Below are 23,068 nucleotides of genomic sequence, written 5' to 3'. Positions count from 1 at the left end.
GAAGCTCTCACGAATCCAGACGGCCCGCTTTTTCCAGGTCATGCAGGCATCCGTTCTGCTGATACCACATGCGACGTCGGACCGATATGCAACACTGGGGGCATACGCAATTGCTACTCTTTCCGATGTTACTGCTGAATATCTTCTCGTGATATGTGTGCTTTTCTCCGGTATTCACGCGCAATGTTGTGATTAAACATAAAAGCCGCATTCCTAGGATCTGTTGCGCCGTGTTTCTACCCTAAAGATGAAGACTTGGCTTCCACCTGTGTTCTCTCTTTTTTCCCTCTTCACTACGCGTGCAGCAGTTATCGTCCCTGGTGCCACATGGACCGATACATCTGAAGCCGTTATACAAGCGCACGGAGCCGGATTTTTGAAAGTTGGTACTATGTCCATCTCAAAGAAACGACCTTGTTCAGATCATTAATATCAGGTTGGATCTACATACTACTGGTTTGGAGAGGACAAATCTCACAACAGTGCCTTATTCAAAGCAGTGTCGTGTTACACAGTTGCACACTTCATTCCGTCATCTAGGCTCTTGGAACTGATAGAAATATAGTCTAGTGATCTTATGACATGGTCTCGTCAGAATGATGCTCTTTCTCCCATCTCCGGTACAGATATATCGACTTCAAACATCGTTGAACGTCCAAAGGGTATTAACCCTATCTTTGACCTTTCAAAAGAGGCTGCTCACTGCTAATACTAGTCATCTTCAACGCCCAGGTATTGTATCACATCGGTTCTGTTCTGCTCCTTTTCGCCGATCTTGCATGAAGAACTCCGAATACGTTATGTGGTTCCACTCCGATTCATCAGAGTGATTGCATCCTTTTGCTCGGTACGTATAAACACTCTCTGATTTGATTCAGTTACGGTGCTGCCATGGTCGGCGTCGCAACCGCCACGACACCATGTGGCCCTTACACATACAAAGCAAGCTGGAAACCGCTCGGAGCTGATTCTAGGGACATGGGGCTATTTGTCGACGGTAGGTTGTGTTGATTTTGAAGAGATTTATTCTAATTATCATAACCAGATAATTGTTTGTGTTTTAAACAGCGGAAATGAATCTGGACTGATCTCTGTGCATACAGCCACTGCTTATCTCTTGTATGCTTCAGATAACAATCAGAATTTCAAGATCTCTCGATTGACCACCGACTACCATAATGTGTCTGAACAAGTCAACGTCCTTTCCGGTAAGTATAGCTTATGCCACTCCATCATCGTCATTCTATTAAATCTCTACCTGATAGCTTCCACTCTGGAAGCTCCTGGTATCGTTAAGCGCAATGGAGTATAGTTTTGTTTTGACCGTCCCTACAGAGGTTTCATGATTGACAGGTATATTACCTTTTCGCTTCCCACACGTCTGGATGGACACCCAACCCAAACAAATATTTTTCAACAACAGTGAGCTCCTGTCATCGATCAAAGATATCTTCTCACTATTCTATGCCACAAAAGTCACTGTCAGGGACATGGTCCTCCCAAGCTGATATAGCCCCCGAAGCCGTTCGAACATACTTCTCACAGAACGCATATGACTTTCCTTTGGGATCAAACGCGATATACATGGGCGATCGGTGGAGGCCATCTTTGCTTGGAAGTAGTCGCTACATGTGGTTCCCGTTATCATGGTCGTCTGGATCTCCCCAAATAGTCGCTGCAGATGTTTGGAGCGTGGACCTCACAGCCGGTGCGTTCGCAATGACCCTTCACAGGCATATAATAGCATTAACCTTGCGTCAGGAACTTATACCGTCGCCATCGGCACGACTTACGAGGCTGAAGACGGGACCATAAATGGCTCTGCCACAATTATCAGTGACTCCGCATTTTCCTCCGGTGGCGGTGTAGGATGGCTAGGTACCGACTTATCATTTTTCACGCTTCTTTCTGACCCTTTCATGGGTCAGGTCACGGCGGGACGGTCACTATCAGCAATGTTCAAGGAACCGGGTCTCCCCAGTGGATCGCCTTATATTATGCGAATGGTGGAGCCCATTCCAATACGCTGTATCATCGCTGACGTATCGGTAGGCGATAGTACGTGGCGCAATGTAACTGTTAGGTCTGATTTTCGGTTCTCCAACCCAGGCAAAATCCGTTGACTTACATTATACGCAGTGTTAACGGTGGCATCGATGTGTATGTGGATCAGCCAGATACAGGCGGCGGACATGTCATCTTGTCTGTCCCCGTGCAACTTACCCTCCGAAGTGGTTTGAATTCGCTCACCTTTGGCTCTAATCAAACCAGTCAGTCCTATGAACCATTCATTATATGTACAATACTGACGGATAAGCGATAGATTACGCAGGAGACCTGGACAAGATCATTGTATATACAGCGACGTAGTTTCAAGTCTTGCCTTCCCTTAGTGCACTGCGAAAGAGCATCTTCATTTCAGAGAGCGAATGAATAAAAATGACTTGGTGTATGAAATGCCTTCTGCTATCTACAGTAAATAAGTCACATTTCGTCTATATACGTCTAGGATGAGAATGTATACAAGGCTGCAGGGATAGTGTGAATCACGCATGCTATACTTTCCATATTTTCCGTACAAGCTGGGGAGTGTTATGATACAAGTATGCTCCATCCTTTTTTCAGTTGCTAGACAGCGGCTTCAGCACCTGTTATTATCCTGAAGGAGAGACCTGTACCTCGAAGAAAACGAAAAGCAAGACGGTGTTGGGTCCGAGACGAATAAATGCGGGAGTCCAGCCCATAAATAGAAACCTTGGTCCTTCGTTCCGAAGAGACGTCGTTAATACATGAAGGAATGTATCTCCTGAAGACTGGTATAGAATAGATGAGTTCAGGTACTTGACAAAAGCACATAACATACGGATGACATGATGCGTGATCGTATAACATCAGCAGGGGAACAGACAGCTATTTCAGCAGGTGTCAAAATACAATAAGCTTCAAAGAAAGCAGACAGACTGGTGGCGAATGTGCCTGCAAGGACACTAGATGCGACGTGAAGTCCGAGATTGTCTTGGAATTGATAGTTCGTCATGGGTACAGGCCGCTGCAATAAGGATGTCTTGAAGAAATCATATCTGTTCCGGGAAGATTATCATTGGCCGAGCCCATTATAGGTGACAAATACTTACGACCACACCTGAGACGACTAGTAGAGAAAATGGAGTCACAAACTTTTCAAGTTAGGGGAAATAACGCGCACGTTCATGAGTATGGCCCTCGTCTAAGTAAATTTGTCAGTGTGTGGCTTTGATTAAAACTGGTAAGGACGAAACTATGTTAGTACCCAATCCTCTAGCTAATCCTTTGAGGCCTTCTTCCTTCACAAGCCTGATAAGTCCACTGAGAGCATTGGAATACCCATATCGTTTCTCCGGCGGCTTAGTGATATCGCTAGTCATTCGAACCAATAATATATCTGGTGACATTCATCAGTTTCATGAAACACTGAGACCAAAGGTATGCAACCTGCTGGATTTCCTGCGACACCACCGAGAGCGCCCGCGACAGTGGCAGCCATAAGAAGCTGTATCGAAGAGGGCCGGCCGTTCCTCGATAGACGATCTTTGAAATCCTCGTAGGCCCCGATGCGTACCATGGAATAAGTCATTTGTCGAAGTAATGAAGCCGACAAGCCTTGGTACATGCTACGAACACCATGACTGGCGACACTGGCGCGTATTATGGAGATTGTGGAAGCACGCTTCGACCCAGCTTCGTTGGTCACTGTCTGCATTCGCCTTGAATTCGAGAATAAACGGCAATCGCAGAACTATCGATTTTGAAAAGAACGCACACTTTCGTGACATCCAAGGGATGTGTACAACTGGCGGCCACTAACAAAGGGGACAACAGCGTTAGCAGGATCCAGACGACACGTAGATTTCACGCACTGGACGCGGCCACTCCTGATATTCCGATAAAATATTTCAACCATCAGTTGGCGGATCCCCGCAAGATAGAGAAACCGCATGCACCTCCAAGCCTAGGCAACGCAGAGTCAGCATCCTGACCGTGCAGAAAACGAGGCAGCCGTACACTTACCAGAATGGATAACTGTTGGCCATGGCAAAACAGTGACCAGAACGAACAAAGCAGGGCAGAACCGACTTGCGCAGGGATATCTATCGAATGCAGAGGCTGTCCAACCGAAGCTGGGGGCCCTGACGGAGAAACTTATATAGCACAAGCCAGGGTCGCCTACATCGGCTTCGGAGCTCATCGGCCGAACCAGTCAGTTCAGCAGTGACATCTTCTTTCGTGGTTATCGACAGTTTTCAATTGCTCTGATAAACTATATCTCTTGGACGAGACAACACTTGACAGAACTTGTGAACAAGTCACACATGCACACGACAAGACCAAGCTCATAATGCACAGCAGCTAGAAGAACGTCACTGGTTGAATGCTGATACACCACCGTACAGGTCCTCTACTTATTGTGCAGGAAGGTATTATTTATACCAGAGTCTAAACAGCTTTTGCCTTGACCAACCCTAGAAAGAAAGAAGCGCACGCGTCAGTACAGGGGAAAAAGTGGGGAGAACAAGTGCATGGACTCACTCTCGATTTCTGCAACGGCCTCAATTAAAGTATCCTTTTGCACCTTGGAGTCACTAATGCTCTTCATCACGTTGTCAATGACTGTCTTTGTCAACTCTGCCTGCTCGCTCTCCTTCTGTTGTTGCTCATATCTGACCCACGAGTCCAACACAGACTTGAGCTCGGCAGCAAGTGCCGTTTGTTGTTTGAGAGCAAAGGTGGATGCTTCCAGCGTCACAGTTTCCTGAAAGAAAATGTATAAACACAGAAGCATTAATACCAATACGGGCACACCTTTGAAAGAGAGAAAAGGCCTTGCGTGAGCTGCACAACGTCCTTCATTTGTCCAACGGAGTCGATACGCTCCTTGACGGCCTGAGTGTGCTCAAGCCGCGCACTGTCCAAAACTTTCTTGATGCGGCTAATGTGTCCCTCTGCCCAGTTCACGTAGGGTTCTTTGATGGCCTACAGTGTACGGACCCATTACAATCCTATTGTGACGCAGAATAAAAGCGGCGTACCTTTGCCAGGAACGTGAAGAAAATGGCAGATCCCACGAGCAGCACAGTCTCCTCGTTAACAACATAAAGCTCTTGCGAGATCGCTGCAGCCGTCAAACCAGTACCTAGAATGGCAGTACCAGTCTTCGTGAGCAGACCAGGAGAAGAAGGGAGCTTGTTGATGATTTCGCTCGCTCTAGCATCTGGGTCCTTGGGTGGCTGAGTTGCAAGTGACCGGGATGCATAAGGAATGGATGAAGTGATACGGGGATGAGAACGGGCCAGAGAGCGAAGAGCTAGACGGGATGCCATGGCCATGACGGTGAGTGGTAGCGCAGAGCAATGAAGGAAGTTCCCGGAAGTATGCTTTGGCACTGTTTGGACCGAAAGCCATAGACATGAGGACCTTCACCAGTACACTCGAGTACTCACCACCATCCTCGAAATGGTTGCATTATTTCTCGCCGTATACCTTCCTGAAAGAGGAGGAACGGCTGTAGAACATATCATACTTGTGCAGGCGCTTATCCGGATCTAAACGTGACCGTGGACTCGTGTTTTAGGCTTCGATGCGTGGCAGGATTTAGGGTGGACTCTTCTGGTCACCGTCCTCATCAGCTATGGAACCGTTCAGTGGTATAGTACACAACGGTGGCGTTCCGCAAGATAGGATACATTTGCCTCTGGAAGAGATGTCAGCGAAAGTTTTGATTCTCGATGGTTTGTGCGACTTTACTGGTATTCAGCATTTCACTCATCCGTCGTTCAATAGTGAGCAGCAGAGTGATCATAAGCCAAACCTACATCAACCCTTCAGACCATCCTACCAGTAAGGCGCGGTACTATTTCCCGGTGCCCTCTAGTGCTGCTATATGCTCTTTCGAAATGCAAACTTCCAGGGGCAGAGTTATCACCGGTATCTCAAAAGAGAAGTCCCAGGCTCGCGAAGAGCATGAGCGGGCAGTTGCAAGTGGAAATTTCACTGGATTGTTGGAATGGGTTACAGATGACAGTACGGTAATCTATATGAGTGATAAAATATCAAACCTCCTTAACTGTTGCGTAGTCTTCACAATCTCTATCGGCTCCATTCTACCAAGGGAAACAGTGGTAATAAAATTGGTTGTATGTATTCACCTTCATCGCCTGGGCTGCGGGCTGATCGTCACGTCAAATCTAGTTCGTTATGTGTCTCATGAACGATTCTCGCGAGGATTCGATCCGCTTCCAACTGCCGATGTATGTTGGCGAAAGATATGGGCCGCCGCCTCCAGATCTAGTTTCTGCAGCAACAGCTTCCGCAATTACCCGGATTCGCGTCAAGGTCGACGTTCAGACCAGTGGTGAGATCCGACATATCACCAGTCCAACACACTCGGATGAAATATCTGAGCAGAAGTATGCTACCGATCGCGGTCGTCCGTCTCGTCGTAGGACGACGGTCAGGTTCCGTTCGAAGAAATTCCTAGCCAGGGATTTTGTTCTCATAGTGCAAGCTGATAAGCTTGATGCGCCACGCTGCTTCGCCGAGGTTATTCGAGGTCGTGGCAGACAGCAGGACGGCACACTTGCTCTGCAGTTCACAATAGTGCCGAAGCTCCATTTGCCTTCCATCAGTGCTCAGGAATATTTATTCCTCGTGGATAGAAGCGGCAGTATGTCTGGCGACCGGATTGAAACTGCAAAGCATACATTGGCACTCCTGTTGCGGGTGCTCCCGCAGCAGGGTACAACATTCAATATCATGAGTTTTGGCCACAGCGTCACTGGATTATGGACCAGGAGTCAGGCTTATAGTCAACTTACACTTGATGATGCCGTAAGTTTTATCCTCCTTTCAAGTACCACCATGGCCTAACCCAGTTATCTTTATGCACAGACGACACACATTGACGAAATGGAAGCCAATTATGGGGGCACGGAGATTCGTCAAGCTTTGAAGTTCACCTTTGAATCTCGCCAACATCAGCATCCTACCGTAATCTTCATTCTGACTGATGGAGAGGTCTGTCGCGTTTGATTATCGTAGCTTTAGGGCACTGACAGTTGTTTATAGGCCCATGACATCGATGGAACAACGCAGTTAGTTCGTGACACTGTACAAGGTTCTCGTGCCCCACTTCGAGTATATACCCTAGGAATAGGGACAACTGTTTCCTCTGCAATGTGCGAAGGCATTGCTCAGGCCGGAAACGGTGTGTGCCTTTTTGCAACAGCAGCGGAGGACATCATGGGGAAATGTGCACACCTCGTTCGGGCGGGTCGAACTTCGTTGTTACAGGACGTTACAATAGATTGGGGCATTCCAGACCAGTCCTTGGCATCCCCTCTATCTGTCAACTTTTCTACGTCGGGATCCACAGATCCAGTGATCCTACGCCCTCCACCTGTGCTTCAACAAGCGCCTACAGTAATCAGCGATATCCATGCTGGAGTTCGTCTTGTCGTTTATGCTATCCTGCGGGTCAGAGGGGCTGTTGCTCCTACAGCAGTCACCCTTCGTGGGCGCTACCATGACACCCATGAACCATTTGAGCTTTCAGTCCCAATACGTCTCGGTCAACTTGTTGACTCCGATAAGAAATATCCCATGGTCCATACTCTAGCTGCCTGGTGGTTGATTCAAGAGCATGAAGCCAGAATCGCGCCCCTCCCCAGGCCTATTCCGTTCGACCGAAACATTTCTGACTCGGATATACGGAAAGCCGCCATCATCAGACTTGGAACGGAACATCAGCTTGCTAGCCGACACACGTCCTTTGTCGCGGTCGATCCTTATGAAAGACCTCACCGGAATTTCTCTGAGCGGACCAGTGTTGGTGATGCACGTACCACCGCTAATGGTAGAACGTCCGGTTTTCAAAACTTATTGTCCGGAATCACAAATATGTTTTCTAGTGTTGTGAATGCTCTTTCGAGCTCTGCTTCTAGAAACAATCAGGTTGTACCTAGCGCTTGGCCTAATGAATCGTCTTCGGCCATCTCTTTCCCGAGCTCAAGGTCATCCTCTAACGATCGCCTTGGTCCGTCAGAGGATGACGGGTACGAGACGTACTCAACCATGAGCTCCCTCGAGGATTCGAGCTCGGAGTGGTCAGAATGGAACGATATCCCACCTATGTCTGAGGAAGATATTCACCTCCAGCGAAGTCCGTCTCCACAGTATGAGCACACAAGCTTGGCTCCGGAAGCAGAACGCGATAACCTTCCACATTCTATACATCCAGCCCCTCCACCGGATGCACCTTCTCCCGTGTCATCTGACATTATCAAGCTGATGCGATTGCAGCAGTTTGATGGATCTTTCAAACTGGATGATTCCCTCCGACGAATAGTTGGGGAACGCGAGGTCTGCGAAGTGCCTGTCGATGAAACGACATGGGCCACAGTATTATACGTTGCCTTTTTAACGAAACATATGAACGACCAGAAGGAGCTACGGGACGATCTCTTGATGAAAGCCCTTGAATTTCTAGATCTGAAAGACGAACCTGACATTGTCAGATTGGTAGAAAGGGCAAAGAATGCTATTGCTTAAAGTCTTGTCATGGGTCGACTCCACAATTAGTTTGTATGTACTTTGAATATGTATACACAACATTTACCCTTACGGGCGAACGAAAGTGGATCAAAGAAGGCAACGTGGTCCGTGCGTCACCGCATGGCTGTGTTTGTCACTGCTTAGTCAACCGGTGCACGACGTTGCCAACCTTCCTTGTCTCGTCTCATCATCACTCCTTCTGCTTGTTTTTTTTCGATTTCAAAACAACATGAGCGCCAACGACAACGAAGATCTTATCGACTACGAAGATGAACATGACATTGTGCCCAATGGCTCGGCGGCGGCAGCAGCCACAAACGGTGCAGCCACAGGTGGTGCAGGAGCTGATGGGGACGACAAGAAAAACTTTTCTGGCATTCATTCCACAGGGTTCAGGTGAGCTACTGTCTTTTCTGGCTGATGAGAGAATTTTTTTCATGCTCAACTGTCTTTCTACATAGGGACTTCTTGCTGAAGCCCGAGCTCCTTCGTGCCATCAGTGACCTTGGTTTCGAGCACCCGTCGGAGGGTACGTAAATTTGTTTAAAATGTACTTGCTTTGCATTGACGGTTTGAATGATAGTACAACAAGAGTGCATCCCTCAGGCAGTCCTTGGAATGGATGTCTTGTGTCAAGCCAAATCCGGCCACGGAAAAACGGCCGTTTTCGTTCTTGCTACCCTCCAGCAACTGGAAGCCGTCAACGGACAAATCTCAGTTCTCGTTCTGTGCCACACTCGTGAACTTGCCTTCCAGATTAAAAACGAATACACCCGGTTCGCCAAGTATATGCCCGAAGTTCGAGTCAGCACTTTTTACGGCGGCACTCCAGTTTCCAAAGATGCTGAGACCCTTCGCGACAAGAACAAATGCCCTCACATCGTTGTTGCTACCCCTGGTCGTTTGAATGCCCTTGCAAGGGACAAAGTGTTGGATGCTAAAAACGTGAAGCACTTCGTCTTGGACGAGTGTGATAAAATGCTGGAACAGCTTGGTTAGTCATACGAGTTTCGGACCCACATCATCCATCATCCTTTTGTCTCGTCTTTGCCGAGCACCTTAATGGGCATGGCTTCGACCTTCGTTGGCGCACATGGGACATATCCCCTACCTTCAATCCCGAGTAGCTATGGGCAGGATTCAGGAGTAGTCGTTGTTGACTAGTTGGGAGTTGGTTCGCTGTGATAAAGAGAGTCGGAGGAGGTTTCGATCGAGCACTCGAGGATGTCGCCACTACCCGAAGAGTCTGGCGCCTTTTTCTTTTCGATTCCTTTTTTCGTTTGCACACCGTATGGACCATTTCATCTAATTGCGACACCACCCATTAGACATGCGACGAGACGTGCAAGAAATATTCCGAGCTACACCTCACCACAAGCAAGTCATGATGTTCAGTGCGACGCTGGCCAAGGAGATACGGGTCACCTGCAAAAAATTCATGGCTAACGTAAGTTTGTTTCTTTGCACAGTGGGCGGTTATTGATTGGTTTGTCTTAGCCCCTTGAAATCTTTGTTGACGACGAGACAAAACTTACCCTGCATGGTTTACAGCAACATTACGTCAAGTTGGAAGAGAGTGGGAAGAACAGGAAGCTGAACGATCTGCTGGATACGTTAGAATTCAACCAAGTGAGTACATCATTTGTTGTTGACAGTCCCGTGTCTAATTTTATTCAGGTTGTCATTTTCGTCAAGTCTGTCGCCCGTGCGATCGAACTCGACAAACTGCTTGTGTCTTGTAATTTTCCTAGCATTAGCATACATTCGGGTCTCCAGCAGGAGGAGCGGTCAGTGGTTTTCATTCTCATCCTTTAATAGGCTTATCAATGAACTTGCAGCATCAACCGATACTCTGCTTTCAAAGCGTTCGAGAAGCGCATTCTTGTCGCCACGGATATCTTCGGTCGTGGTATAGACGTTGAGCGGGTAAACATCGTTGTCAACTACGACTGTCCACCCGATGCCGACAGCTATCTGCATCGTGTTGGGTACGTGTCATATTGTCAGGTCAGATCAAATAGATGACACTGACATGAGGTTCTAGCCGTGCTGGTCGGTTTGGAACCAAGGGTCTTGCGGTTTCGTTTGTTTCTTCCGATAGTGATCAGCAGGTGTTGGAATCCATACAGTCGAGGTTCGAGGTGGCTATCCCTGAGTTGCCGGACCACATTGACCCCGCTAGCTACAGTAAGTTTCTACCCCCAGAAATCCTTCATTTGCTGATTATGGCCCGCTCTTTAGTGACATCTTAGTGTGCTTATGTTTGTATTCCAGTTATTCTTTTGTTTACATTGCCCATGGTCTGCGCTGTAAAACTACTCTAAATGCTTCACGAATAAACAGTCGAACATTTATTGACCGAAAGGTACCAACCAGTTCAAAAATTGTACATGACGTATGCGAATATGAATATTGCCATATTTGCCTCGTAACGGTATTTGGACCTGGCTAGACCCTGCTGACTCTCCACCGTACTGTTCTGTTCCGTGCTCGCCAGTCCGAGCAGTTTTTCTTGCTTTCGTACAGTGACCAATCACGATTTTGGCCGACTTGATAGAGCAGGGACGTTTGCCACCAAGGTCTCCCGCTGACTCTAGGAGACCTATGCGCAGAAAATTTGGGCTGCCAACTCTGCCTAACCTTTACTTCAGGCCGGCAGATGGTATACTCTCTGTCCCTGGATACACGTTCGAGAAGGTATGTGAAGCCCCCTCACCGCGACGTGCTCAGCAAACGCGGTATTTATCTAGGCCATACCATGGGAGGACACGGGCAGCATGACTTATCTTGCGGAGGGCAGCAGTCTGAAGGACAGCTCGAACGTCCTAGCCAAGATCTCTTCAGCTCAGTCCAACGGTTCAATGTGTTTGGAGAGGGAGGCTCACATGTGGGTCAGCCTCTGCTCTGCGCGAATACAACTAAAACAAAATTTTTAGTCTCGGTCGAATGGCATTGTCGTCTGACAATCCTGCCTTGCGCATGATAGATTTCCTCAGCATCCCCAAGGACAGTGGCGATGTCGTCGTGCTGCTGCTGTTTCACCCTGGCCCGAACTTGCTCGGACGCTATCTACCTCCATCCAAAATAAACGAGCTACTCTTGGCCGATATGTCGCGTGTCCGTCCATCGTCATCTCATGGCGACATCTATATGCTTGGGATTGAGGAGCCCGATTTCACCGAGGAAATGGAGGCTTTCGATATAATGGATTTGGCCTCTTTTTTAGAGTAAGTCCCGTCGTTCTCGATCCTTGTTCGGTTATTCGAATTGACGTTATAGGTTTGCTATCCAAGCGACGCATTGCCTCGAGAGCCTGCACAAGTACGTTATTTTGTGTTGTCGGAAGTATATATTTTAATCGGTTTCCATCAAGGGTCGGCATAATGCACCGCGAAGGTAACGGATACATTCCTCATTCCCAGTGGATGCACTACTAACCGCCGTTTTCCATCGCCGCAAGTCCGCGCTAATGCCTTTCATCTTAACGCGCATTCTGGAAATGTTCGCTTTGTCCACTTTGGAAACCGAGCCATCTCATTAGAAAAATCCGGTTCTCCATCCTCGCTTGTGCTCAAAGCCTTCGACGAATCTGAAAAAGTTAAAGTAAAGGAAGCCCTTTGTTATCTTGCTCCGGAGCAAACAGGCAGCATCGAAACCACGACTCAAGACCACAGGACGGATTTGTACTCCCTTGGAATAATGTTTTGGACTTTACTTGTCGGACGGGGCCAGATGCCTTTTGAAGGCGGGCCGCTTGAGCTCTTACACTCCATTGTGCAGAAGAGACCAATGCCTGTACATGATGTGCGACGTGATGTGCCTCAAGTCCTCGCTTCTATCATTGACAAGGCAGGTTTTCAGTTTCCATGTCCCTGGCTGTTTAGTAACAGTAGCACCATTATTCTTCTCAGCTCCTGGCTAAGCATCCGGATTCACGATATCAGAGCGCCTATGGTCTCAAAACCGACCTAATCGAGTGTCAGAGACGACTACTGGTGTCCGTATCCGCATCCGCTGATACCTCTGCCACGGAAGTCAGTATGAGACGGTTTCACTCAGCATATTCGTACACTGATCCCGGTTAGCTCATACCTCATTTCGATATTGCATTACAAGATAGATTCATGGTACATCTTTCTTCTTTCGTTAACATACATTGATACACGTTCTTGGCAGGAATTCACCATACCTTTGGCGCTGGTGCGATGTAATTGGCCTTGACGTCTCTGTTAGCTCATTAGAAATACCGCAGTTCGGACGCGATAAGGAGTTAGAGCTCGTCCGGAACGTTAGTAAGTGTACTTTGCTGTGTCGTAAGGGTTGTGAAACTGAAGTTATAATTCAGTCCGAAATACGTCCACAAGTTTTTCGCGTCATTTTTCCGCATCAAAAGGATATATATCAATATCATCGTCCGGAAGCCAGGGTACAGGGACAGGGAACGGCGAGGATCACACTGATTCCAGGTCCTCGGGCAGCGCTGTATCATCCAAGTCTAACGTAATGAATGCTGAAGTCACTAGATCCGTGTCGAGAAGCACACCCTACGATCAAAGCTCTGTGTCGCCCAGCATCACATCGTCATTGCAAACAAGTGACGGTTTACTCAGGACTACATTGCGTTCAAGACCCCGAACGGCTCGAGCTCAGGTTGTGGTGGTTAGTGGTTCTCCCGGGTTGGTAAATTTCGTTTTCTGGTTATGGCAATGCTAACGTCGATCCAGTATCGGAAAAAGCTCTATGATACTGATCAATCAAGCTAAATGGCGATGTGCTTCGTTTTGTTAGATTGTTATTACCTATCGACTGATCAACTTGCCCAGCACATGGACTATGGGGGCATGCCAAATTTCAGAACGTCGATTCTGCGCCGTTCTCGGCATTAGTGAGCCATATTTCCCTCCTTCCGATGCATCTTATGAACGAAGCACAGCTTAGCTGTCTCTCTTCCGTCCTTCGGCAATTGATGGTCTTTCATACGGATGTCCATCGCTTCGTCACGGCTCTAAAGGAACGTTTGGGTCCTCAGATACAAAACGCGCCTCTTTTGTACCAAGGAACACCTGAACTCAGGGATATTTTGGCTCTCCTAGATATTCACCTTGACACTCCGAAGGAACGCCTGTCAAGTCGCGAGTTACGCGCTCGCTTTCAAACCTTGGTGGAGAATGTCTTCACTGTCGTTGCCGAGACGCGATTGTTTGCTCTTTTCTTGGATGACTTACATGAAGCGGATGAATCGTACGCACTTCCTTTTCGCTACTTGTATAAGGACTAATGGCTTGACAGAACTCTTGATCTTGTGTCTTCATTCATCAACTCAAAGAGTAGAATGGTACTGTAAAATATGTTAAATGATTTACCTCGTGGCTCAACAATCTAACAGCTAATATTTGCCACAATTCGGTCAGATAGGGCGTGAGCATATCCACACCAGGTCACTTCAATACTCATAATGACAACTACATATTCAGTGACATCGTTGAGCGAGTCCGGTCCATGTTTAGTAGTCGGTCGAAGCCAACTTGGATCAACCTGGAACCACTATCGTACAACGCAATTTCGTCGCTGGTCTCCAAAACACTCCACCGAGCCAAGGAAGATTGTGCGCCGCTCTCTCGTCTTATCTACTCGGCTTCTTCTGGGAACGCCTTTTCGGCGCGCAGTATTTTGAACGCATTTCACCGCCATAACTTCGTACGATGACAATCATCTCACAGCTATAGATTCCCTACTAATAGCAGCATCGGATAGATTGTGTTTGATTGGGAGCGCAACTCGTGGCAGTACGTCTTCGACTGCAGTTGACCTGACCTTCGGGTCTAATGACCCTATAGATATGATATGACTGCCATTGAGTCGAGCCTTGATACCGAAAAAACATTGGATCCCACAGACCTCACATTTCTTGTATCACAGTTGAGGGAACTTCCTGAAGAGGCTAGGAAATACTTGCTTTGGGCTGCGTTATTTGGAGAATCGTACGTTTTCTCGAGCCCGTCATATGACATAATTTGATCGCGTCGTATATAGATTCAAAGTCACTGAAGTAGCGCTGATGATGCATTTGGAGGATGCAAGTGGTAGCAGTAGCAGCGAGGATGAACACGAAGAATATTTGTCCTTTCACAGAATGGACACAACTAACAGCCCTCGAAATTCAATTCTAGGACTTCAAAAAGCACTTGATGAAGGATGGCTGATCCAACGCGCTCGGGACATGTGCAGCTTCGCACATGACCGGTACCGCCAGGCAGCACAAGCTGAAGCTGCCAATCTACCGGAGGATGTAGCCGCAAAAATGTCTTTCAGAGTGCGTCAACTGCTGAAATTCGTCCACACAAGGACTGAGCTACTCTTTATCACGCAGATCGTCCTGATGATGTTGCATGAGACACCGGTAGATGTTTACCGAATTGCCGAGCATGCCAAGCGGTAAGTACCTACCATCTGCTTTCTGTGTTATGTACCAACCGCAGAGTTTTAGATGCCTTTCCCTTTTGCATGACCATCCCAAAAGAGACGAACTTCTGTCTGTTCTCATTGAAGCTGGTGAGGCTGCATGGACCAGGGGTGCTCACGAAGTATGTCAAAGGCGTCACTCTAGACCGTTGCAGAGATTGACGATCCCTAGCTTGCTGTCCGATCTTTCCATAGCGCGCGCTCTCTTCTTCGAGACGATCCGTGGTCAGAACATCCCCAGCGAACATTTCAACTTTTCTCTCGTATTGCATCGTGAGCATCCCTCCGATTCTCCCAGCATGTCTATTTATGATTAAACTTGTCAGACTAGCGAGCTGGGGAGGTACGATTTTTGTCACAAGCGTTGTCGTCTGTCTCTGAATAAGATCCCTCTAGGGGATTATGCCGCTTCAAATGATTTGGTCCAAGATTGTATGCTGCATGCTCAACGACCAGAACAAACAGGGTATCTTCTGCGGCTTAGATCCCGCAATCATTGGATGCGAGGAAATTTTGCAGATGCCTTGAGTGACAATTTACTGGCATTAAAGAATCTAGGTGTAGAAATTGATCCTGCACCGACCAGGAGAAAGGCTGATAGAATGTTCGAAGAAGTAAAAAATGAGATTTTAGCTGTTGGGTTTGATGAAATTCTCTCCATTCCACGCACTACAGATCCAAGACATCTGTTAGCCGTCGAGCTGTTGAATGATGCTGGCACTAATGCGTATTGGAGTACATCTCCCGCTTTTGCAGATGTCATCGGATTGACTGTGAGTACAAAAGATGCATTTATTGGCCATTATGAGTTGTAACCCTTGCTTCCAGACAATCCAACAAGCTTTACGGTCAGTAGCTAGTTGTATCCAAACGGCTAATGATAATCGTAGTCATCAGGAACGGAATGGTTCCGGGCACTGCTCTAGGCTTCTTCTGGGCGCTTGGAGGTGTGTCGTTGTTGCGCTATTCCGTTATGTCTCCTTACGCATTGTAGGTGCCGCGGAGCAGCGAGAGTTATATCGATTTTCTGCCGATCTTGCTAGACTAGCCTTACGCATAGCCGAAAGGCATGGTTCTAGCAGTGAAAAATGGTTTGCTGCTATTTCTTGTGAGCTGGTTCCAAGTTTCAACTCTTTCCACAGTCGAGCACAGGTGCTCTATTGCAGCATGGTGTCTGGATATGACAGTATGCACATCAGCACGATGATTCCCCGTCTAGAGGAGGCAATTCAGTACGGCAACAGTGCAGGAGATCGGTGAGAGTTATCAGTTCTCAGTTCTTGTACTCCATTTTGACAGCTTCGTCCAGGGTTTACACCGCGTTCGCGCGAGTCTACGCAATCATAACGAGGCTTTTTGTTTGCGAACACAGTGAGCGGCGGTTCTGTATGAAGTCTGTAAATCAGGCTCAGGTGTCTTTAGTAAACGAACTGGTTACTGCGGCGGAGGATGTATGTTTTATAAGCCGTTCATGTGGGAATCATTACTAACGTTTCACTAGTGCGTTAACGAAATTAAACAGGCATCCAGCGGAGCCGATACCATCGCATTAGCCCAAAGTGCGTATGTTCTGTTTAGCCAGACTAACAGTAAGATCTCAAGTTTTTTAGGCTGTCTCAATGTTATCCGTGCTCTAGGGGGTTACACCTATGCTCGTTCCGCTGAAACTGCCTTCGACACAGAGGTGTTCAATGAGGCCGAGTACTTGACGCAACTGCGAGCGCAGTCAGGAAATCTGGCACTTGCGTTGAATTGGTGAGATTGCCAAGTAAATCACATTCTACCGTCATTGATTCTTTCTAAAGGTATAACTCCTTCAAGGTGATTCACTTCGCGATTTTACCCGTTGATGGACATTGAGGAAGCGATGCCAGATTGTCGGCTTCTACTGTTTGGGATTTTTTGACGAAGCTGCAGAGCTCGGTTTTTCCGTCTACGATTCCAGAGATAGGCACCCAAAGTCAGTATGCCTCTCAGGTCTTTTCAAAGTTTGCCTTGACAAAAATGAACCCAGCCACCGACATGTCAGATACGGTCTGTTTTTCCACAGCCTGGCTATGATATCTAGCATGAGAAAGCGTAACGTTACTGAAGAAACACGCAACCGTTACTTGAAACAGATTGAACTGAATCAGAGATTCATCAAGAAGTATCTCACTTCGCGTCTACCATCTGCTCGCCATACTTATTTTTACCAGGTGGCTGTCTCCAAGTCCAGTGAACACCAGCACATGGGTGGCTCTCGTGGTACTTTCAACACTAATGTCTTTGTCCAGGAAAGTACCTAATAAAGTTTTGTCCAGGACGCCGAATTGTCTTCATTGTTGAACAGGCCAAGTGCTAACAAGCAGTACGATACTGCCGTCAAGTAAGTTTCGTTCAGCTCTAAAAACGCCGTACCAACTGTTTCAAGGTTAGCAGTGAACCATGACTGGCTCTTGGAAGAAGGTTGGGGTCTTTACCTTGTTTGTCTTTATTTTTCTTCCTTTTGCTGCTCATCTCACATTGATTCAGCAAGGGTGTCATTTCGTCCGCACAGGCGTCGAAGGGCTGGGAAGTGAATTGCAGCGTCGTGGCATATCTCGACACTCTCAGTGGGGAGCTCAAGGCATTGTGTGCGCAATGTCTTTCCTTTTACTCTGCAACATCTGCATGACATTTCTAACCTAGGAATTATCTCAACACGGTGGTAGGGAGCCGGCCTCAGTATCCTCTCAAGCGACCTATATTCATGTCTGATGTTGCTGTCCAAACCGAGAATGTCACTGTAGACGATCCGAATTTCCCTTACGGTCAGACGAAGACTGCCATGAGTGACGAGCAGGAGTCCACACTGAGCGCCTCTGATCTTGCGTCCATCTTGAAGTGGAGTAAGGATATTTCGAGCGACATCAACTTATCTTCAGGTGGGACTTTTACTCATATCACATATCGTGAAACAGTCTAACACACTTACAGCGTTACAAAGGCTGACGGAGATTGCGACCGGTGAATACTCAATATAGCATGGGGTAACTGACGTCTGACTATAATATTGCAGAAACTTCTGGTTCTCAAAATACTTGCGGTAAGGAAAAGTATTTTGGCCTGATGAGTGTCTACTAACATCTCCTAGTGGTTATCACGCGAGAAGATGGAGATTATACGGTGGCAACAAGCATGACGCCACCCGAACAGTGTCAAGTATATGAGTGCGTTCCACACAAGGGTTTTCCGCCATCCAACTCAATTTGTCATAGGCACCCACGGTCGGTCAGAAGTCTTGCGGATCCTTTGCAAAAAGCGATAATTCAGCATAGTATGTCAAAGATATTGTAGGGCTATTTTCTGTGGCCTAATATCTATTACAGCTATAAACTCGAAGGAACGACTTCTATTCGATGATGCTGCTTCTGACTCTCGATTCGCTGCAGAAGCTCGTCAAACAGTCTATCGATCGGTCATATGTTTACCCATCTTCAGCAACCGTGGTCAAACATTCGGGACAGTATATGTGTCGTCAAAGTACTCATTTTCACACAACATCGTGATAATGTTGACACTTTTATGTCAACAAGCGAGCATCAGTATATCCAATGCGCTTCTATTCCGTTCTGTTCAAGCGAGCACCAGAGAGAATCTGAAAATGATTGCTGCTCAGCGAGATGCTCTAGAAACGGCCCGTAAAAGTCGAGAAGATGCCCTTAAGGCCACGAAGGTATTTCTGCTCGATAATGAAGCCTGGCGTATCCCTGACTTTCATGTCCAGATTAAAAGTAACTTTTTGGCGTCAATGAGCCATGAGTTGCGAACCCCGTTTAGGTCTAGTTGATTTTTCCTAGACTTTGGCTGCTGACAACTCATGGGTTGTGTCTAGCTCTTTTTATGGTCTTCTTGATCTCCTGAGCGGAACAGAGCTCAATCCTGGCCAAAGTGAAATTGGTGTGACTCCAAATCTACATCAGTACTTCAAAAATTCTCATGCATATGTTATTAGTCCAAACGGCAAAACAGTCTTGCGAACTGCTGTTGAAGGTAGAGCGCTCGTTCCTTGTGCTCAAGCGACGAGCTTGACTTGTCGTAGATCATCGATTCCATTCTTGACTACAGCAAGCTAGAAGCCTCGGGTCAGTACACTATTCCACATTATGAATAATTACTGATGCTAGGTATCAGCCCTGAAGCTTGAACCGTGTGGCTTTTTGGTGGAGGTAAGTTTTATATCTGTCTATATTTCACCTGGGTGCTGACTCACGATCTGTAGAATATCATAGCAGTATGTCTTTCATCGAATCACGGTGTAACCCCACATTTATTCTTTTAGGATTGCATGGAATTGTTGCTTCCCGTAGCAGCAAAAAAACTGGATCTCTCTTTCAATGTCGAGCCCGATGTACCGCCATGTAAGCCTGTCGCAATGTCCTGTTTGCGAACTCATCAGTTGATACTTTCAGGGGTTTATGCCGACGATGCCCGCATCCGACAAGGTAATGAACAACAATTGCTTGCTGGCTACGATCATGTGGTTAATGCTCTTTTCAGTGCTCATGAACCTAATCGGCAATGCAGTCAAGTTCACAGAAAAGGGTTATGTCCAAGTAACCTGTTCAGTTGCCAACCCTGCGTCTATGTCCTCTTCCGATGAAGTAAATATCAAATTTGTTATCCGGTAAGACTGCAGTTTTGCTTGTACTGTCTGCCTGCTGACACCAATATGCCAGGGATAGCGGTATAGGACTCTCACCAAGCGACGTTGAACTGCTGTTTGTGCCATTTCAGCAGGCCGACAACTCGTCGACTCGGCGTTTTGGAGGAACTGGTCTAGGCCTATCCATTTCGAGACAATTGGTCAAACTTATGAATGGTGCTATTGGCGTACAGTCAGAACTGCATGCAGGTTCAATGTTCTGGTTCACAATTCCCGTCAAAATCTTTCATTCCGAAGAGTCGAAGCGGGTACGTCTTGTTTTCCTTCGCATGTTCTTCACACCTCATGATATCGTTCAGTCTTTACTGGACATTCAAAATCTCAGGGCGAGTTTGCAGCAGCCTCAAATTCTTGTTTGCTCGGGGTCCAGTGTTACATTAGCTTTGCTGAACACTTTCTTTACGGGTTTTACCGTCACGCTCATCTCAAACATGCAAGATACAGAAATGTTTCTTCGAAGTTTTAGCAACCTCCATGCACCACTTGATTTCATCATTCTGGATGATCAATCTGACGAACATGCTAATGAACTTGCACATTTTCTGCGTTCGCTTCACGTCAGCGCTCTGCAGGACACAAAAATCATTCACTTGTACACTCCTACGACAAACCTATCTCGACAGTCAATCTTTGGAACCAGCACGCCAGGTGTTGTTAAGATGACAAAGCCACCCCGCCAAGCCAGACTCTTGCAGACGCTTGCTGGCTTGAAGAACCTTCCCAACGCCATCCCGAGTGTTCCGGCTACCGAGGTTTCTAAAGCAGTGCAGAATGTAGCTGCAGCACAACGTACTCTATATGGCAATGTCCTCATTGCGGAAGGTGGGGTCGGCATTTCTTAAGACTGATATCTCAACTGAAGACCGTTTAGACAACCCTATTGCGCAGCAGCTTCTCGTTAAGCAGCTGCAACGGTATCAACTGAATGTAACGGCGACATCAAATGGAAACGAAGCTATCTCAGGTAGAATTAAATCACTTCTATCCCTCGTTCTATTGAGCGAGCTTTTACAGAATGGGAATCACGGGATCCTGGACACTTCACAGTAGCGCTCTTTGACCATCGTGAGTATGGTCTTATTTACGAAGCAGTGTCGCATTGACGGTTGTCTTTCAGATATGCCAATATGTGACGGTGTGGAGGCTGCCAAGCGGATACGGATGGTGGAGAACAAACGGAAGTCACCCGTTATGCTGCCAAGTAAGATATGCTCCCTGTCATTCCGGCCTTCGCTCTATGTTAATCCATCCCCAGTTGTAGCATTGAGTGCCGATTGCCAGGAGTCCACGAAGCAGCTGTGTTTGAGTGCAGGCATGAACGCATTCTTCAGTAAACCATTGAAGAAGGGTAAATCACTTCGGTTGCCTTTGATGACTTACTCACTTATGTTTCTGCAGCGGATCTGATATCATTATTATCGATGTTTGGGCCATCACTACCAGTGACATAGAAGGCGGGAACTATTTATTTCGTCATATAGTACTATATCCGCATTTGCTTTGAACATACGCATTCATCTTGTACACCTATCTTACCTGTATACGTAGCACATGATACAACTGTTAATCTCGCAATGCCTCTCTTGGAATGGCGGTTGAGAAGGATTGAATGTCGAAAGCCATAATACAATACATTGTCGTGCATGTATACACAGTCCTAGTTCATTCTATCATACACGCCTACGAATAAGTATAATCGTCACCGCCCATGGCCATACTGAGCCGGGTATTGCATTGCACCGAACCCGCCTTGGGCCAAGGGTACTTGATTCTGTACATGCTGTGCTTGTTGCTGTGCGTGGACAGGTATCGCCGTTGCATTGTGCTGACCAAAGATGGGGATATTCTGCGCCTGCCTCTGGTACGCCTGGGCGGAGATCTGTTGTTGCATCTGCTGTTGTTGGTGCTGAGGTGGGAGGCCGTGAGGGTGGGGGAAGTTAAATGACGGAGGCGGCATGGAGCCGGGAGGAGCACCCATAGGGAAGGGAGAAGATGATGCTGTGGAAGTGAAGTAAGGGTGGGAGAGCGCCTCGGTTGCTGATATGCGTTCAGACGGATCGAACTTCAATAGGCGCTCGAGGAGGTCGAGGGCTAGAAATTACACATCAATATCATAATAAGACACGACGGTGAAGTATCATACCATGAGGCGAAGCCTTGGGAATGACTTGTTGTAAATTCATCTTCGGATACCGAGGAAATTGTTTATTGGCGATATCGGGCTGATGAGCATCAGCAAAGAGACAGCACCCAGAGTATGTGACATACCGCGTCTTTGAATATGGTTTTAATCTGCTGCTCTGACGGCGTGCCAATAACCCGCATGATATGCAGCAGTTGATCCTGGTTGTCTCTTCCTCGAAACAAAGGAACGCCGGATATCATTTCGGCAAAGATGCAACCACAAGACCACACATCGATGGAAGTACTATATGTCCGTGAGCCGAGGAGGACATCTGGAGCTCTGTACCAGAGAGTGACAACCTGCAAACTTTAGCGACGCCGTTGAGGCAGCCAAAGCGGACGCACTTCGTTTGAGAACGTGTTAACAGGAACACCAAACGCCCTTGCTAATCCAAAATCACCGAGCTTCAGCTCCCCTTTCCGATTGATCAAGAGATTTTGGGGCTTAAGATCACGATGAAGGACCTGGTTTTCGTGACAAAACGCTGTCCCCTTCAAAAGTTGGTACATGAAACTGCGCACGGTGTTTGGGTCGAGTGCGCCACGATCGCCATTCTTGTCCATGTACTTCTTCAAATCTTGTTCGCAGTACTCGAAAATGAGAACGAGCTTCGTCTCAGTGTGTATGACGTCGTGGAGGCGGACGATGTTGACATGCTTGAGCTCCTTCATGAGCGAGATTTCTCGGATGGCTGTTGATGGGGTTCCTTCCTCGGCATCGAGATGGATTTCCTTGAGTGCTACAATCTCATTGGTAGTTCTCGATCGACCCTGGGCATGATTATAATGTTATGGACCAAGAATGGGTGGGCCCGGAGTCATACCTTGTATACTGTGGCGTAGGTGCCTTCTCCTGTGACATGTATCAGCGGCAAAGCAGAGAAATGCACGGGCGTTGCTCGCCTAGTTTCTCGAGCTACAAGAAGGAACTTGAGTATCATCAGCTCATGACTGGCAGTGAAGCTGTAACACACCTGAATGTAATTCATAGGAGCTGGACCAGCGAAATCACGGCGATATAGAGAAAAAAAATATCAGTCGGCCTGAGGAGTGATGTGTAATAAAAGTACAGAGAGAGGAAGAGTGGTGGTGGTAACAGAGAGAGCTCCGCCAGATGGATCATGGATGCTCATCCATCCAAATTGGGAT

At 47.3% G+C, this 23,068-nt stretch overlaps 7 protein-coding genes across 7 annotated transcripts; 4 read left to right on the top strand and 3 right to left on the bottom strand.

Annotated features, from left to right (window-relative positions):
• The first annotated feature begins 52 nt into the window (after positions 1-52).
• On the top strand, positions 53-2,550 carry BT62DRAFT_984725 (galactan 1,3-beta-galactosidase). The gene is made up of 16 exons (XM_043189883.1): positions 53-382; positions 437-514; positions 566-662; positions 716-732; positions 786-826; positions 879-997; positions 1,046-1,051; positions 1,104-1,208; positions 1,266-1,306; positions 1,354-1,422; positions 1,477-1,708; positions 1,762-1,878; positions 1,929-2,006; positions 2,053-2,083; positions 2,140-2,270; positions 2,324-2,550. Exons 1-16 carry the CDS (start codon positions 248-250, stop codon positions 2,368-2,370), a joined length of 1,344 nt encoding a protein of 447 aa, XP_043043630.1. The 5' UTR covers positions 53-247; the 3' UTR covers positions 2,371-2,550.
• Positions 2,401-3,913, bottom strand: BT62DRAFT_927443 (mitochondrial carrier). Its single transcript, XM_043185246.1, has 10 exons — positions 3,897-3,913; positions 3,800-3,839; positions 3,472-3,743; positions 3,279-3,421; positions 3,206-3,226; positions 3,135-3,151; positions 2,962-3,080; positions 2,864-2,910; positions 2,679-2,813; positions 2,401-2,628 (listed from the first exon to the last, which is right to left on the bottom strand). Coding segments are annotated over exons 1-10 (831 nt in total). The 5' UTR covers positions 3,898-3,913; the 3' UTR covers positions 2,401-2,592.
• Positions 3,914-4,272: 359 nt separating this feature from the next.
• On the bottom strand, positions 4,273-5,555 carry BT62DRAFT_927442 (uncharacterized protein). Its single transcript, XM_043185245.1, has 4 exons — positions 5,067-5,555; positions 4,840-5,010; positions 4,567-4,789; positions 4,273-4,499 (listed from the first exon to the last, which is right to left on the bottom strand). The coding sequence occupies exons 1-4, from the start codon at positions 5,361-5,363 to the stop codon at positions 4,474-4,476; spliced, it is 717 nt and encodes a 238-aa protein (XP_043043628.1). The 5' UTR covers positions 5,364-5,555; the 3' UTR covers positions 4,273-4,473.
• Positions 5,556-5,719: 164 nt separating this feature from the next.
• BT62DRAFT_839561 (uncharacterized protein) lies at positions 5,720-8,523 on the top strand (the record flags this gene model as incomplete). The annotated part of the gene is made up of 6 exons (XM_043182436.1): positions 5,720-5,765; positions 5,818-6,057; positions 6,112-6,170; positions 6,226-6,864; positions 6,925-7,050; positions 7,102-8,523. Coding segments are annotated over 6 exons (2,532 nt in total), but the record flags the coding sequence as incomplete, so codon positions are not given.
• A 256-nt stretch (positions 8,524-8,779) lies between these two features.
• Positions 8,780-10,968, top strand: BT62DRAFT_942795 (ATP-dependent RNA helicase SUB2). Its single transcript, XM_043187847.1, has 9 exons — positions 8,780-8,982; positions 9,048-9,115; positions 9,170-9,580; positions 9,915-10,033; positions 10,084-10,215; positions 10,264-10,373; positions 10,425-10,574; positions 10,631-10,773; positions 10,828-10,968. The coding sequence occupies exons 1-9, from the start codon at positions 8,816-8,818 to the stop codon at positions 10,836-10,838; spliced, it is 1,311 nt and encodes a 436-aa protein (XP_043043626.1). The 5' UTR covers positions 8,780-8,815; the 3' UTR covers positions 10,839-10,968.
• A 64-nt stretch (positions 10,969-11,032) lies between these two features.
• On the top strand, positions 11,033-21,388 carry BT62DRAFT_984721 (histidine kinase). Its single transcript, XM_043189882.1, has 62 exons — positions 11,033-11,283; positions 11,337-11,473; positions 11,523-11,813; positions 11,866-11,907; positions 11,960-11,982; positions 12,047-12,435; positions 12,498-12,620; positions 12,672-12,713; positions 12,763-12,786; positions 12,839-12,878; positions 12,932-13,262; positions 13,311-13,357; positions 13,410-13,471; positions 13,520-13,827; positions 13,876-13,921; positions 13,973-14,004; positions 14,061-14,283; positions 14,341-14,372; positions 14,424-14,567; positions 14,620-14,899; positions 14,957-15,021; positions 15,074-15,170; positions 15,221-15,321; positions 15,375-15,391; positions 15,445-15,821; positions 15,877-15,896; positions 15,946-15,995; positions 16,043-16,139; positions 16,191-16,304; positions 16,358-16,419; positions 16,471-16,499; positions 16,550-16,607; positions 16,659-16,803; positions 16,854-16,869; positions 16,923-17,008; positions 17,063-17,197; positions 17,247-17,295; positions 17,352-17,416; positions 17,462-17,513; positions 17,563-17,663; positions 17,719-17,954; positions 18,007-18,036; positions 18,089-18,115; positions 18,164-18,239; positions 18,288-18,346; positions 18,399-18,745; positions 18,797-18,849; positions 18,905-18,969; positions 19,025-19,062; positions 19,112-19,154; positions 19,204-19,238; positions 19,292-19,303; positions 19,352-19,430; positions 19,482-19,514; positions 19,570-19,696; positions 19,749-19,983; positions 20,035-20,557; positions 20,607-20,699; positions 20,750-20,800; positions 20,853-20,936; positions 20,991-21,083; positions 21,134-21,388. Exons 1-62 carry the CDS (start codon positions 11,191-11,193, stop codon positions 21,184-21,186), a joined length of 6,837 nt encoding a protein of 2,278 aa, XP_043043625.1. The 5' UTR covers positions 11,033-11,190; the 3' UTR covers positions 21,187-21,388.
• Positions 21,327-23,003, bottom strand: BT62DRAFT_927437 (Pkinase-domain-containing protein). The gene is made up of 7 exons (XM_043185244.1): positions 22,894-23,003; positions 22,823-22,835; positions 22,744-22,772; positions 22,265-22,690; positions 22,004-22,219; positions 21,879-21,957; positions 21,327-21,826 (listed from the first exon to the last, which is right to left on the bottom strand). The coding sequence occupies exons 1-7, from the start codon at positions 22,906-22,908 to the stop codon at positions 21,435-21,437; spliced, it is 1,170 nt and encodes a 389-aa protein (XP_043043624.1). The 5' UTR covers positions 22,909-23,003; the 3' UTR covers positions 21,327-21,434.
• Positions 23,004-23,068: the final 65 nt, after the last annotated feature.

Source organism: Guyanagaster necrorhizus, assembly GCF_019112545.1.
Source record: "Guyanagaster necrorhizus MCA 3950 unplaced genomic scaffold BT62scaffold_4, whole genome shotgun sequence".
NCBI lineage: Eukaryota > Fungi > Basidiomycota > Agaricomycetes > Agaricales > Physalacriaceae > Guyanagaster > Guyanagaster necrorhizus.
The sequence above is the reverse complement of the archived record's forward strand: the minus strand, read 5'-3'. Positions and strand labels throughout refer to the sequence as shown.